This window comes from Myotis myotis, unplaced genomic scaffold, assembly GCF_014108235.1.
Source record: "Myotis myotis isolate mMyoMyo1 unplaced genomic scaffold, mMyoMyo1.p scaffold_m19_p_1, whole genome shotgun sequence".
In the NCBI taxonomy this organism is placed as follows: domain Eukaryota; kingdom Metazoa; phylum Chordata; class Mammalia; order Chiroptera; family Vespertilionidae; genus Myotis; species Myotis myotis.
The window spans coordinates 83,947,449-83,962,715 of NW_023416313.1; the positions used below are offsets into that span (position 1 = coordinate 83,947,449).

Here is a 15,267-nt window from a genome sequence, read left to right on the forward strand (position 1 = left end):
TAGAACAATCAGCCTTTGCTTCTTCCTGACCAGTTTCCAATTATTTCCCCCTTTTCCTTAAAAGCCATGGAGCAGAGTTAAGCACTATCTTCCCTCTAATTTCATAGCATATTTGAGGGAGCTTTGCAGAGAATGGAACAAGTTGATGCAGTAGCAAGCATGAAAAAGGCTGAGTTCTTGAATCAGCGTTGCATTGTGCTAAATTATTTGGGGAACACTGCAGCTGTTATTATTCAAGAGTAAAGTGACACAGAAAAACATTTTTTTTTTCAAGGTAATCATTCAGATTTATTTTCAAAAGGAGAGGAGGGTTCTCGTTGATTTTACAAGAGCAACGCCAACAGCCAGCCACTTCTTTGGCTAATTCATACAATTCTTAAGTAAAATTTAAGCCCAGTTACTTTGGTAGGATTTAAAGGAATAAGACATATGTGAATAAAATGGTATTAGAGCTGTATAATTCTGAATCATAAAATGAAGTTTAAGATGGTAATATTGGTCCCTCAAATACGGGTATTCAAACTTTAAAAAAAATCAATCAAGAGAAAAGATTAGTGGTGTTTCTTTGGCACTAAAAATGTAAAGCTAGGACCAAATTGTTCTATTTTCACAGACTTAAAATACAAAGAGTGATATTTAAAGACATTTCCAATGGCTATTAAATTCTCTTCCATTGGTAAAGAATCTCCTATGAAGTACACTTAGAAGAAATCCCTGAGTACATGCCTTAGTGAAAGCAGTATCTGTGTATAAGGTTCCTCCACAGAGCTTGTAAATTGGGTCACCAAATGCTTAATAGTAGAAACAAGACCTTTACAAAATTAAAATGCTCTTTGAACACCTTATCCACTCCTGGGTAATGCCAAAAACCACTCGCTTATGCTCTTCCTGTTTTGCTTTAGCCATTCGATATTGTTCTTCACTGTTTCCAGCGCTTGTTGCCTAGGTTTTTCTCCTGCTCCAGCTTCTGGGTATTTTTTGAAGAAACTCTCCATCTATAAAAGAGAGGAAAATAATTAAGGAAGTCATTTTAAACACAATTATTCTTCTAGGATTTTATTTACAAAACTGGATCTGTTTGCTTCTTCCCTGGAAATTCAGTATCACGGCACATTGAGATGCATCTTTTGGTCCATCATTTAGACTGGGCCTGCCTCTCAGAACAGCCATAATCATCCATGGCTCTTGGACGCCTGACAGCACGTCAAGCCACTAGAGACTCCAACATATTGGGGAGGAAGGACAGCATAATAGCAGCTGGCATGCCCATTCCTGCTTCTGCTGGTTTCTTTACTTCCTGTGCATGCCTCAGGGCAGTCCTTGGAGATCTGGTTTGTGGAATGATGGCTTTGCTTAGCCTTTCATCCCAGGGGGCAGGGGCATTTTAATATACTTCCAGTTCACTTGTTAAGTGAATGGAACAAATTTTAAAAATATATATATTTTTATTGATTTCATAGAGGAAGGGAAAGGAAGAGAGAGAGAGAGGAACATCAATGATGAGAGAGAATCATTGATTGACTGCCTCCTGCACGCACGCTACTGGGGACCGAGCCTGCAACTCGGTCATGTGCCCTGATTGGGAATCAAACCCGGGACCTTTCAGTCCACATGCTGGGGTGGGGCTCTATCCACTGAGCCAAACCGGTTAGGGCTGAAAAAAAAATTTTTTCATAAAAAAATCTTTGTTAAACCTGGTTCTATCCTTCCAATTTCCTCCAAAACCCTCCCCAAAGCTCAACTCTAGTATTATTTACTATTTACAAAAATAAGAACTATTTTGTTTCTTAACACAGAGAAGAATGTTAACATTCCGATATCTAATACACAGAAAGTCCATACAATGTGTCCAACATGAATATACATTTTTTCCCTCTGGGAACTGACATGTTTGAAACCTTGAAGCTTTTGGTTAAGTTTTGAAATTCCAAAGTGATGAATTCTGAAAAAAATCACATCTCGACCAACTTATTCCAGGGTGACATTTGCCAGGAGAGGAGAGACATGATGTTCATGTGTTATAAGCAGGATGGTCTCATGCAGACATCTAAAGCTCACCTTTCTCAAGTTTCAAACCTTGTCTGTTTCTTGCTTATTTGAAATTTTTTTTCAGTTTAGAAAATATAGGTATACATTTAATTAGATATAGGGATTATTTCTTTATCCTTGTCTTCTCTGATCTTAATAGAGAAAATGCCATCTCTGATTTTTAGAAAAGCGACTTTTGTCACTTCTGAGACAAGTCTAGAGGAATCGGTCCCCATACCTGCCAGAGCTGGAGTTCAGTGTTGAATGGCTCTGCTATTGTGACAATCCGGCCAAGGGTTCTGTCATTGAGTGTGAATCTGAAGAGAAATTTAGGGCAGTAAAAGGGAATATCAGTACACAGAACTTCACATTTTTCCTCTGGATGCAAACATTTGCTTTTTATTTTATGGGGTTTTGTAAAAGTAATTTTCAAAGTGAGCAAAACATTTAATTTAAAATAACTCTATTCAGGAGAAATTCTTTGTAAACTCCACACCTTTTTGTGTAGGTAGATTCACATTAACTCTCCCAGAAGTGGTAGACTGCTTGCTGTGTTACCCAAACCAGCTCTCCTCTCTTCTGTGCACACGAGAACCCAGCTAGAGACGACATTTCTCGGCCTCCCTCATAGCCAGGTGCAAACAGGTGAACCAATTGTTATCAATGGGACACAAGCAGAAGGGATATGTTCAACTTTCACCTCCTTGCTAAGTGAAAGAATTTGCTTGCCTTAGAGCTCTTGGGTTTTTTTTCCTCCAAATTTCAACCACACCGTTAGGATAAGGCCCTAGGATTCAAGGAGCAAAACCATGTAACAACTTGGAATGCTCACTTCAGGAGACTAACCTGAATGAGAAATAATTACTTGTATCATTCCAGCTGCTGATCTCTATGTTCTGTTACAGCAGGAAAACTCTACCACCTTTACCTTAACTAATACTCTATGCCTCTTCCTGCAGTACAGACATTTGAAAATAGGCTATTTTTATTTCTTGCTTTAGAAAAGCTTTGTTATACAAGTCAGCATCTCATCACGATTAATCACAGTATAAGAGGAAAAACAGCCACAAAAATGCATATAAAATGTGAACCACTGAAATGTTGGGAAAGGATAAAATAAAATACATCAATAGATAAAGCAATCAACTATCAGTAGGAGAAATTTTACATTAAAAATGATTACATAGCAAAAGCAGAAACTAAAAAGATGAAAATTGATCACATTTGTTGCATACACATTTTTCAGTTTTATCCTAAAAATGCCATGAAACTAAAAGTCGAAATTTATTACTTTGTTGTAAAAAGAGCAAATATTTTCCTAAAAATTAAACCCTTTCCCTTGATCTGGCATCTCTCTCAATTTCCTTTCTCTCATCTCTTCATTTATAGTCAAGATATTTCTCTGCAGTCCTTGTCTCCGTCTCCTCACCACCCATTCATTTGCTTTAATTTAGATTATTCCACCATCTTTCCACTGGAAAACTCTTTTTAGAGTTATTATTAGATTTTATGCAAATAAATCTAATGAGCATTTTTTTTTAGTCTTCAGTTTACTCAAACATTAAGCAGCATTTGACAAGGAATTATAATGTCCTTGTAACAATTTTCACTTTAACATCTCAAAAGAGAATCAAAAACATTACATATATGCCATGGGCAGGCGACTTAGTTGGTTGGAGTATTGTCCAGTACATCAAAAGGTTGTGGTTTCCAGTCAGGGCTCATACCCAAGTTTTGGGCTCAATTCCCAGTTGCGGCCCAAGAGGCGACCCATCAATGTTTCTCACATTGATGTTTCTTTCTCTATCCTTCCTGCTCTCTCACAAATCAATAAAAACATGTCCTTGGGTAAAGGTTTTTTTTTTTAAGTATCCTATATAATAAAGAGGTAGTATGCAAATTGACCATCACACCCTCACACAAAATGGCTGCCCCCATGTCATCACAAGATGGCCACCACAAGATGGCCAGCAGGATAGGGCAGTTGTGGGTGATCAGGCCAGCAGGGGAGGGCAGTGAGGGGTAACCAGGCCAGCAGGAGAAGACAGTTAGGGGCAACCGGGCTGGCAGGGGGAGGGAGGTTGGGGGCAATCGGGCATTCAGGGAAGCAGCTGTCGATCAGGCTGGCAAGGAAGTGGTTAGGGCAGTGATGGCGAACCTATGACACGTGTGTCAGAGGTGACACGTGAACTCATTTTTTTGGTTGATTTTTCTTTGTTAAATGGCTTTTAAATATATAAAACAAATATCAGAAATATAAGTCTTTGTTTTACTATGGTTGCAAATATCAAAAAATTTCTATATGTGACACGGCACCAGAGTTAAGTTAGGGTTTTTCAAAATGCTGACATGCTGAGCTCAAAAGGTTCGCCATCACTGGGTTAGGGGGTGATCAGGCAGGCAGGCAAGCGAGCAGTTGGGAGCCAGCAGTCCTGGATTGTGAGAGGGATGCCCGACTGCCGGTTGAGGCCCGATCCCACAGGAATCGGGCTTCAACCGGCAGTCGGACATCCCTCGAGGGGTCCCAGATTGGAGAGGGTGCAGGCTGGGCTGAGGGACACTCCCCCTCCCAGTGCATGAATTTCATGCACTGGGCCTCTAGTTATATATAAAAAACTGAACTTATTGCTCTTAGAACAAAAGCCCTGCAAAACTTGGCCTTTATGATCCCTCTCTTCTGATAGAAAGCATTCATCCAAGAATGCTTCACCCTCTGTTGACCTAGTTAACTCCTGCCCTTCCTTCAAAATTCAATGCAACATCACTTCCTTAGGGAAGCCCTTAATCTCCAACTTCTCTAGACTTGGTTGGTTTTTCCCTTTATACTCTTTCAATGTGCCTTGAAACTCTTCTGTTTGTAATTATTACATCTTTAATGTACTAGTGGCCTAGTGCATGAAATTCATGCACATTAAAAGGGAATTTATTAGAGCAGCGGTTCTCAACCTGTGGGTTGCGACCCCTTTGGGGGTCAAACAACCCTTTCACAGGGGTCACCTAAATACATCCTGCATGTCAGATATTTACATTATGATTCATAACAGTAGCAAAATTACAGTTATGAAGTAGCAACGAAAATAATTTTATGGTTGGGGGTCATCACAACATGAGAAACTGTATTAAAGGGTCGTGGCATTAAGAAGTTTGAGACCCACTGAATTAGAAGAAATATTTTAATATTGCTATTTGCCCTTTCTCTATAATAGAAGTGTCAGAGATAAAAGAAAATTAGTAAAATATATATGAAAATCTTCCTCCTGTCAGAGTCTGGGGCATGCTGCGGGACCCAGAGTCAAGTCCTCGCCCACCCATGTGCATCTCAAAATCGCACAAGACCCAGACCTGGCCAGCCCCATTCTCATGGGGTAACACCCAGACCTGGCCAACCCCACCCCCATCAAGCCCTGCTGGGTGGGAGGCACAGTCTCAGGTCCCCCATCAAGCCCCACCAGGTGGGGGGGTGCAGTCTCAGGGTTCCCCAGTCCAGTGCTGGGTGGGGGGCACACTCTCAGGTCCCCCAGCCCGGCACCGGGGCAGGGGGTGTGGCCTGAGGTCCCCCATCAATTCCTGATGGACCAGGAGCACGACCTCAGGTCACCCGGCCCAGCGCGGGGATGAGGGGTGTGGCCTGAGATTCCCTGGCCCAGCACTGGGGCAAGGTGTGCAGCCTGAGGTTCCCTGGCCCAGCACTGGGGCAGGGTGTGCAGCCTGAGGTCCTTCGGCCCAGCACCAGGGCACAGCTTGAAGTCCCCCACCCCAGCCCAGCGCCACACAGCCGCAGGTCCCTGCTGATCACTCATTACAGGAACCCCATCTCCGCTGTGGGTGCAGACATCTTGTGACAGCGTGATGGAGTGAGGGTCAATTTGCATATTATCTCTTTATTGTATAGGATTTGTGTGATTCTTTACTTAGTATTGGTCTCCATCACTAGATTCTAAGATCCATGAGAACAAGGAACCAGGTTTGTTTTTCCTTACCATTGTATCTTACTGCCAAACACAGTGTCTAAGACATAGTTGATGCTGATAAGATTATTGGATGAGAGAATTATAATTAAAAATGAGATATCAGGTTTCATGTATTCTAATAGCAAGAAAGTTTTGAAATGACAAAACTGGCTATTGGCAAGGGTTAGAAAAATAGGTCAATTTATTAAAAAGATTCAGTTTCAAAGATGCTCATCAGCACATTATTTATATACTGGAAAATTTAGAACAATACTGTTATCCAACAGCTGGAGATGGGCTAAATAAACTAAGATGTACCTACACATCTATAATAATAAAAGCATAATATGCTAACTAGACCAGACGTCCTTCTGGACGACCTTCCGGACGAAGCCGGGGCTGCGATGGAAGCCCGAGTCTCAGGTTCCTGTTGGCAGCCAGAGGGAAGTCTGGGTCCCGGGTGCCAGAGGGAAACGGGTACCAGCAACCAGGGGAAGGAAGGCTTGCTCTTGCATGAATTTTATGCATCAGGCCTCTAGTTGAAATATAATTGAGCATTAAAAATAACCCTGAAAAAGCATACTTAAAGACATGGAGAGATATCTTATAAAACTATATATATATATAATATGATTCCATTCCTGTAAATAAATAAATAAACAGCCATAAAAAAATGACCCAAGAAAAAAATCTTAGTGAAATTTTAGTGTGACAACAGGGTGGTAGAATTATGGGTGATTTTTGCTTATCTGCATTTTGTACAAAACAACATCCTATATAATAAAAGCCTAACATGCAAATTGTCCCCTAAGACAGTTGTTCAACCGATGGTTAGACAGAAAGACTGGGACTTCAACTGCTCACTATGACGTGTGCTGACCACCAGGGGGCGGTGCGGAACATGGAAGGCTTCAGTGACACAGCACTGGCAGTGGGCAGCAGTGAAGGTGCTGCTGGCCCTGATGGGCCCTAACGAGAGCAGGACCACAGCAAGACGGTGAAGCAGGTGAGCGGGTAGCGCCAGGCCAAGGTTGGTGCGAGCAGGGGCCCAATTTCCCTGCTGATCACCCCATAGATGGCAACCAGCCGCAGCGGTGACAGGGCATGGGGCCGTTACCAGACTCCCAGGTGCTGAGGGAGCCAGGCGGGGGGCCTGGCCCCAACTAATCACCCCACAGGCGGGATGGTGGAGCAGGTGAAGGGGCGGTGCCAGGCCAAGGCGGATTGCCAGGTGGGGCTACAAGGCTGGTGGTGCAGCACCCCCAAGGGACCCCACCCATGCAGGAATTCGTGCACCGAGCATCTAGTATACTCATAATAAGAAAATAGGGACTTAGGGAGATGGGGGGACTGGATGAAAGAGGGTGAAGAGATTAGCCAAAAACATATAAGCATAGCCCATGGACACAGACAACAGTGTGGTAAAGGCTAGAGGGAGAGGGAGCCTGGGGCTGGGTGGAGATGGATAATGGGGAGGAAAATGGGGGGGCACCTATAATAGTGCCAACAATAAATAAATAAATAAATAAATAAATAAATAAATAAATAAATAAATAAAGGAATTTAAGAAAGGAAAGTTGTTATCATGATATCCTACAGATTAACCTTCCATAATTTCTGTAATATTTGTTGTATTTTGTTCTTAGAAGCTAAAAATTAAAGGATATATTTGGGAACCAACAATGAATGGATTGAATAAAAACTATAACTACCTGTATAAATATTAGAAGTATAAGAACAAAATATGTTCATTCCCAAGAAACCAATATCACATAAAGTGTATCATTTAAGGAAAAATACGTTATATACTTATTATATTGATTAGTTTAAAACTAAAATAAGAATTTAATTATATCTTAAATATTCTGAAATATAATTATATAAAAAATAGTCTTCTTAGACTTAATATTAACTGAAGTATTATTGTTTCCCAAAATAAATGATTTTGATACATACAAAACTTTTATTAAATTATTTTTGCTTGTGAGATAGTGTTTAAATGGCTTTAGTCATATTCCATTGACTTAATATTTCAGCTATAGTCATAAATTAAAACCATACTTTTCATACCACACTACTGATTTATTGGGTTTATCCAACTTCACAGTTTCATCTAAGAGTTTAGTGAAATAAAAAAAAGCAAAGAATAAATTCTGAAGAATCTTTGGAACTTTGTGGTTAAGCCTCAGACTGGAAAAAACATTAGTGGTGTGGCCATCAATTGTCATAAAAATCACATGACAAAAACTTTATAAAAATGGAGGCAGTAAATCCACTCATTTTGAAGTCTGGAAAATGTTCAAGAGTTTAGAAATAGTTGGATAAAACTTGGCTAATTTATGTTTAATTGGTCACATCCAATTTTAATAGGAATATTCTATTTATTCAAACTAACCATCATTAATATGGTGCATTGTGTGTGTCCAACATGTGGTTATTACATAATGTTGTGCATTAGGCAATTTGAAATAATACCCAATGAGAATTAGATCACTAGACTATGAAGAAATATTAAAAGCCTTGGGTGAGCTAGCCTTTGGAGCTAGCACTGGAAATTGTTTATCAATTAATTTTCTTGAAAAAAATTCAGTATTATGTCTAATAAATTTATTTTAAGGCCAGATGTTTATGACTTTTATGGCAAGGTAACACCTGATTTTATTTGTGTTTTGTTTTTAATATTTTTATTGATTTTAGAGAGGAAGGGAGAGGGAGAGAGAGACAGAAACATCAATGATGAGAGAGAATCGTTGATTGGCTACCTCCTGCACACCTCCTACTGGGGATGGAGCCCGCAACCCAGGCATGTGCCCTTGACTGGAATTGAAACCCTGGACCCTTAAGTCTGCAGACCCACGCTCTATCCACTGAGCCAAACTGGCTAGGGCAACACCTGTTTTTTTCTACTTCTTAATTTTTAAAGAGGAATAACAATGAACTAATTTTTTTAAATGAAAAATGCATTATTTGAAATAAATTACAGAGCTATTTAAATAGGCCTTGAGAAATACTCTACTTAATAAGCAATTTGCAAAATGAACATAATTTACTTATCTTTTCACAATAATTCAAAAGTAAGCATTATTCTTTATCTACATAGGTTTCTTGCAGTATATGCCAAAAAAAGTTTTATAGTCTTTTCAATTAAAACAAAATATACAGTATTTGTCAGTAGGCATATACCTTCCAAAATGGAAGGTATCATATTTCATAATATGAAATGTTACCCCCAGATAACATGTTCTAAATAGGTAGATTTATTAATTCTAAACCGAGTATTTTATTGAAACAGCTAGGGGCCCGGTGCACAGATTCATGCACTGGTGGGGTCCCTTGGCCTGTCGGGATTGGGCCGATACCGGCTCTCTGACATCCCCCGAGGGGTCCTGGATTGCAAGAGTGTGCAGGCCAGGCCGAGGGACCCCACTGGTGCATGGTCAGGGCTGGGGAGGGACCGCAGGAGGGTTCCAGGGCATGTCCGGCCCATCTCGCTCAGTCCCGATGCCAGACCCCAGCAGCAAGCTAACCTACTGATCTGAGCGTCTGCCCCCTGGTGTTCAGTGCACACCATAGCGACCAGTCAAACTGTTGAATGATCTGTTGGACACTTAGCATATTAGGCTTTTATTATATAAGATTACAAACAGATGAACAGAACATCATGTGTGCATGCTCATAAATCAATCGATCTTCATAGAGATGGATGAACTATTACAATCAATCATTGCAAGAATAGAAAAGGCAAAATATTATCACCAATAGGTAAAAAGCAATGTAGATTATCTTGACTGAAAGCTAGAGATTTAATCTGGATCTTATAAGAATAAGAACTGTGAATCATTCTAATGGCAGTCTGGTGAATTGTAGGGTAGGAAAAAGAATACAAATAAAAGTTATCATCATAGTTAATATTTCTGATAAGGCAGTCAATTAGGCAGTGCTGAGGGGAAGACAGATGAGATTAGAAGGGGATAACAGAGGCTATTTCCTGGTGTGGGAATTATAGACAGTGAAGTGCTTTTGGTCAATGTTTTTATATTTGTTTGGGATACATAGTCTATATTCTATTTTATACTCTGTAAAAGAAATATCTTTTTAATGGAAATAAGCATTACATTTAGAGGATCAGAACCAAGAATAGTAATATTTCTTTTGTATGGGCCTGAAAAAATAAAACACTGGGGAAAGCAACTCTTTAGTTAATTTGCTATTTTACATTTTAAAACTGTTATTGCCTGGGAAGTGGTTTCTTCTTAAGAACTTTCAAAATACCTAAAGTTTAATTATCTGGTCAAGGGAGATAAAAGCTATCAATCATATATGTTCAGTAGGATATAGGGCTCTGATGTGAACCCAGGTCCAGGAATTCTTCTTTAGTTTTCATTAAATATTCATTGACAACTAAATATGTGCCTGGCATTATGCTAGGTGCTGTCACAACAGGCAGAATTATATTAACTTGTTTTAACCAAACTAAAAATAATGTGATTTAGGCATCTCTTCAGATTGCAGAATTCTATAGATCCGGTGGAAACAATACTTTCCAAAAAGAAATTATGCTGAAAATTAATTAGTATATTGCTTCCCTGGAAGGGGAAAAATCCATGATCCATTATCTCTGGTGATATGCCATTTCAGATATTGTATAGATGTCAGAGAAAGTACAGTAAAGAGAAAAAGAATTGTAGATAGTATCCAACAAAGAGCACAAAACATTATCTGATCATCCCACCTGTTGACTAGATATTCCCAGTTGAGCTGTATCCAGTTCCAGGCCATGCTCTTCCCATAGCTGTTATATGAGATATATCGGATGACCGTAAACACATCCTGGCTTTTAATAAGGTTTGAGTCCTTGAGCAAGTCCAAATACCTAAGAGAAGCCAAAAATTCAAAATGAACGTTTAATGTTCACCCTTAGCTGAATTCCAATAGAACATAGCTTTCATTCCTGTAATTCAATCCTTGAGGAACTAAGCGACAAACTTAATTAAATATGACAAATAAGAAAACACAATTTAAAATCTTCTAAAATATTTAACTGTTTTTATTTTTTTAATATACTTTTTATTGATTAAGATATTACATATGTGTCCTTATCCCCACGTTACCCCCTACTCCCCCCCGCTCATGCCCTCATCCCCCTGTTGTCCGTGTCCATTGGTTAGGCCTATATGCTTGCATTTAAGTGCTTTAGTTGATCTGTCTCCCTTACCCCCATCCTCCCTTATCTTCCCTCCAAGCCCCAACAGTCCAATCAATGCCTCTCCGTCTCTATTGAACTGTTTTTATTTATTTTTATTTTTTTAAATATATTTTATTGATTTTTTTACAGAGAGGAAGGGAGAGGGATAGAGAGCCAGAAACATTGAAGAGAGAGAAACATCGATCAGCTGCTTCCTGCACACTCCCTAATGGGGATGTACCTGCAAGCAAGGTACATGCCCTTGACCGGAATCGAACCTGGGACCCTTGAGTCTGCAGGCTGACGCTCTATCCACTGAGACAGACCGGTTAGGGCTATTTAACTGTTTTTAAAAAAATAACCTATGATTTTTGAGGACTAGTGAAATGTAAACTACAGGAATATTAAAACTTTAATTATTTTGAAAGTATTAAAAACAATATAAAAACACCATTTTAACTATTAATTATTTGTGACAACCTGGTAAATCTTAAGAATATCATGCTAAGTGAAACAAGTGAGACAGAAAAAGTCAAGAACCATATGATTTCACTTATATGTAGGATATAAAACTGAAAGCAACAAATGAACAATCAAACAAAAACTCATAGACACAGACAACAGTATAATGGTGACCAGAGGGCCAACAGGGTGAGGAAGGGTTGTAAAGGGTAAAGTGGGCCAAATGTACGGTGATAAAAGAAGATTTGACTTTGGGTGGTGGGCACATAATGAAATATACAGACGATGTATACTTGAAACCTATATAATTGTATTAACTAATGTCACCCCAATAAGTAACTAACAAAAATAAAAAATAATAATTGGACCTATTGAATAGAAGCATTTTATCCACTTAGAAGTATTAAAAAGAAGGCAATATGTTAAGAGAAAGTATTTATAGTCTAACTAGAGCCCCGATGCACGAAATTTATGCAAGGGGCTCAGACCTCGCAGCCCCACCTGCCTCGGTCAGCCCTCACAGCCCCGGCTTCATCTGGAAGGTTGTTCTGCTGTTTGGTCTAATTAGCATATTAGCTCTTTATTATATAGGGTTTTCTGTGGGATACAAGTTGCCTTATTTGTTCTTTCATAGATTGTACAAAACAAATTCCTAATATAACCTATGTGGTTAGATTAGTTTATTATAATTATACTATAATGCAAATAAGTCCAAATCAATAGATTAGGTGACCAAACCAATAGATTTGTATTAAATTTATGTCATGATTGTATCTAAAGGGAATATCTCAACATGCTGTAGACTATTGAACTTCCAGAAACTGCACTGGATTGGGGGCCCCTGAATGTTTGTGCAATGTATCTTTTACCCTCTAATTCATAAGAGCCTTAGTAAGGCATTTAAGTACTTGCTAATTCAAGTAATGGATCAATATGATGCTCTGTGGACTGTCAAGATGATCAAGTTCTTGGTGGACTATCTTAGAGCAGTGAGCAGGAGAACTGACTGCTTTAAGATAGCATTGTTGAAGGTGTATTGTTGGTCCTGCCAGGTAAAAACAGTTTCTGGTAGTTCTTACAAATTGGTTATTGCATGGTAATTTATCATTTATATTCTGCCTCTCCCATGAACCTGTATGTTTCTCAAGGGTAGATATCTTATTCATTTTTAGTCTCACACTCTATATACCTATACATAAAAAGGACAACAAAAGATTTGGTTAAATGGCCCAGCTGGTTTGGCTCGGTGGATAGAGCGTTGGACTGCGGACTGAAGGGTCCCAGGTTCTATTCTGGTCAAGGGCACATGCCCAGGTTGCAGGCTTCATCCCCAGTAGTGGAGGCAGCCTATCAATAATTCTCTCTCATCATTGATGTTTCTATCTCTCTCCCTTTCCCTCCCTCTCTGAAATCTCTCTCTATATATATTTTTTAAAAGATTTGTTTAAATGAATGAAGTAACTGAGAAACGATAACTAAGCAAAAAAATGAATTAAGGCAGAAGTCAGTTGACTTGTGGCATAGGTGTGGAGTAGAAGAAGATTCATAGAAAAGCTTCAAGAAATCTTTATACCTTTTGAGTGAAATGTAAATAACTTTATTTGTGTGTATGCATATTGTGGCAGACACTCTTCCTCTGCTGACAGAAACTGGTTTTGTTCTGGGCTTGTTCCTTGACTGTAGAAAAACTAGAGTCCTACCCCAGCCCCAGAGTATCATGATTGACCCAAATCAGTCAAAGGAATTTAAGTTCATCCTAGTCCACAAATGATCATGTGGTAGACCCAGAGTATGACCCAGAATGATCAGGAATGACCCAGTTCTGGATAAGGAGGGGAAGGGAGAGAACATATCTCTTAACATAAAAGACAGGGGAAACTCTTTTGCTCCTGTCCTTCCATTGAACATATATGCATGAAGACAAAATGTTTGGAACTCTGAAAGTCATTAGACATCCATTAGACATTGAGGATGACAAAACAGAAAGGGAAAGACCCTAGCTCCTCAATGAAAACTGAAAATTGTTTTCCTCTAGAACTTTTTTGTATGAGATTACATTTCTTTACTATTTAAGCCACTATTACATATAGTTTGTTTCTTTTTTTTTTTTTTTTATTAGTTAAGGTATTACAAATGTGTCCTCATCCCCCCCCATTAACCCCCAACCTCCCCCCCACACACACTCATGCTCCCATCCCCCTGTTGTCCATGTCCATTGGTATGGCTTATAGTTTGTTTCTTGCAGGGAAAATAATTGTTGATAGATTTTCTTGGAAACATACTTTAATAACATCTATAAGAGACTGTGATGTATAAACCAAAAAAATACAATTGCTAGAAGTAAAAAAAAAGTTCTAATTTACCTTGACAGAAGAGTAACATTCTTGATAGATGCTAATGCATACAGCAGCTTTTCTTTTTCTTGAGCTAATGGAGTTTTTTGATATTGATCAAGAGTGTAGTTCCATGAAGCCTCATTGCCAGAGTTCTGCATCCCATAACGATATACCAGAAGCCTGAGATTTACAGGAATCCTAGAAGAATAAACAGTGTTTCAGAGATTTCCATTTTTCGTTTTGCAGTTGAAAGTCCTCTGGAAATGAACACACGGTGAATAGTCACCTCACAGTCCCAGTGAGCCACTGCTGAAATAACTGGGAAGCGTTGCCCAAGGCTTCTTTGTCTCCCACCTTGCATGCGAGCCCTAACACAGAGGCACGGAGTAACCTTAGAAAACAAAAACACACAAAGCTGGGCCTTGAGTACTTTTCAACACATTTTAAAACACGCAAACAGATATTGAATGGATATTAGTTTAAAAATGTAAAGAAAATAACTTTGTGAGGTGGTCTCCAGTGTCATCCCATGCCAAAGCATCTGCAACCGGCTTCACCTGACCTCGGAAGTATTCCTGAAATAAAAGCACCACGTACCATGAGTAACAATTCATTATTTATCAACAGTCCTTCAACTATTATAATGTACAGCCACCCTCCTCCCACCACCATTATAACCTTTTTTTTCCTACTAGTTCAGAGAACTTTGGGCCTGTCATTAGGAAGGGATGCATTCAGTTATTTATCACATTGCAATATTGCTTCAAGGTAAGAACATACTGAACATTCTCTTGTGTTTTACCCAACTTTGGGTTAGCATCTCTTAGCTTCCACTTCTTGTGAAATAGAATAACACTTGACATACTTGCTCAAGTACTGATGAAATAATAATATTATTTCAATATTTGTACATTGCCTTTGGATTTACAAAGGAAATTTATATTACATAATCTTTATCGCTTTACCATAGGCAGCCAAGTGCTAAGATTCTTATTGTACAAAGGAAATTAAGACTCACAAATATTAAATCATTTGTCCAAGTTCTTTCATTTACTAAGTGGAAGAGCCAGAGATTCGAATCCAGAATTTGTTTAAAATTACAAGTGTCTTGCCAAAGTGCTACAGAAATCACAAAGCAAAGTATTTGTAATGACTATCTCATAATAAAATCTCAATGTGGAAATAACAGCAGAAATATCTCTATATATAAAAAGCCAGTGACTGGAACGCCATAACGACCTGAACGACTGGTTGCTCTGACGCCCACTTTGGCCAGCAAACCGGCCCAATAGGGGGGTGGAGCCAG

At 39.1% G+C, this 15,267-nt stretch overlaps 1 protein-coding gene across 1 annotated transcript in view; it reads right to left on the minus strand.

The window, feature by feature from the left end:
• Positions 1 to 235: 235 nt before the first annotated feature.
• The window catches only part of LOC118672946 (glutamyl aminopeptidase), a 98,432-nt gene continuing 83,400 nt past the window's right edge, over positions 236 to 15,267 (minus strand). The window contains exons 15-20 of the mRNA XM_036343135.1: positions 14,463 to 14,536; positions 14,248 to 14,352; positions 13,989 to 14,159; positions 10,711 to 10,851; positions 2,267 to 2,345; positions 236 to 995 (exon numbers count right to left, since the gene is read on the minus strand). Of these exons, the coding sequence (XP_036199028.1) occupies positions 843 to 995; positions 2,267 to 2,345; positions 10,711 to 10,851; positions 13,989 to 14,159; positions 14,248 to 14,352; positions 14,463 to 14,536 (723 nt within the window). The 3' untranslated portion in view covers positions 236 to 842. The remainder of the gene's footprint in view (positions 996 to 2,266; positions 2,346 to 10,710; positions 10,852 to 13,988; positions 14,160 to 14,247; positions 14,353 to 14,462; positions 14,537 to 15,267) is intronic.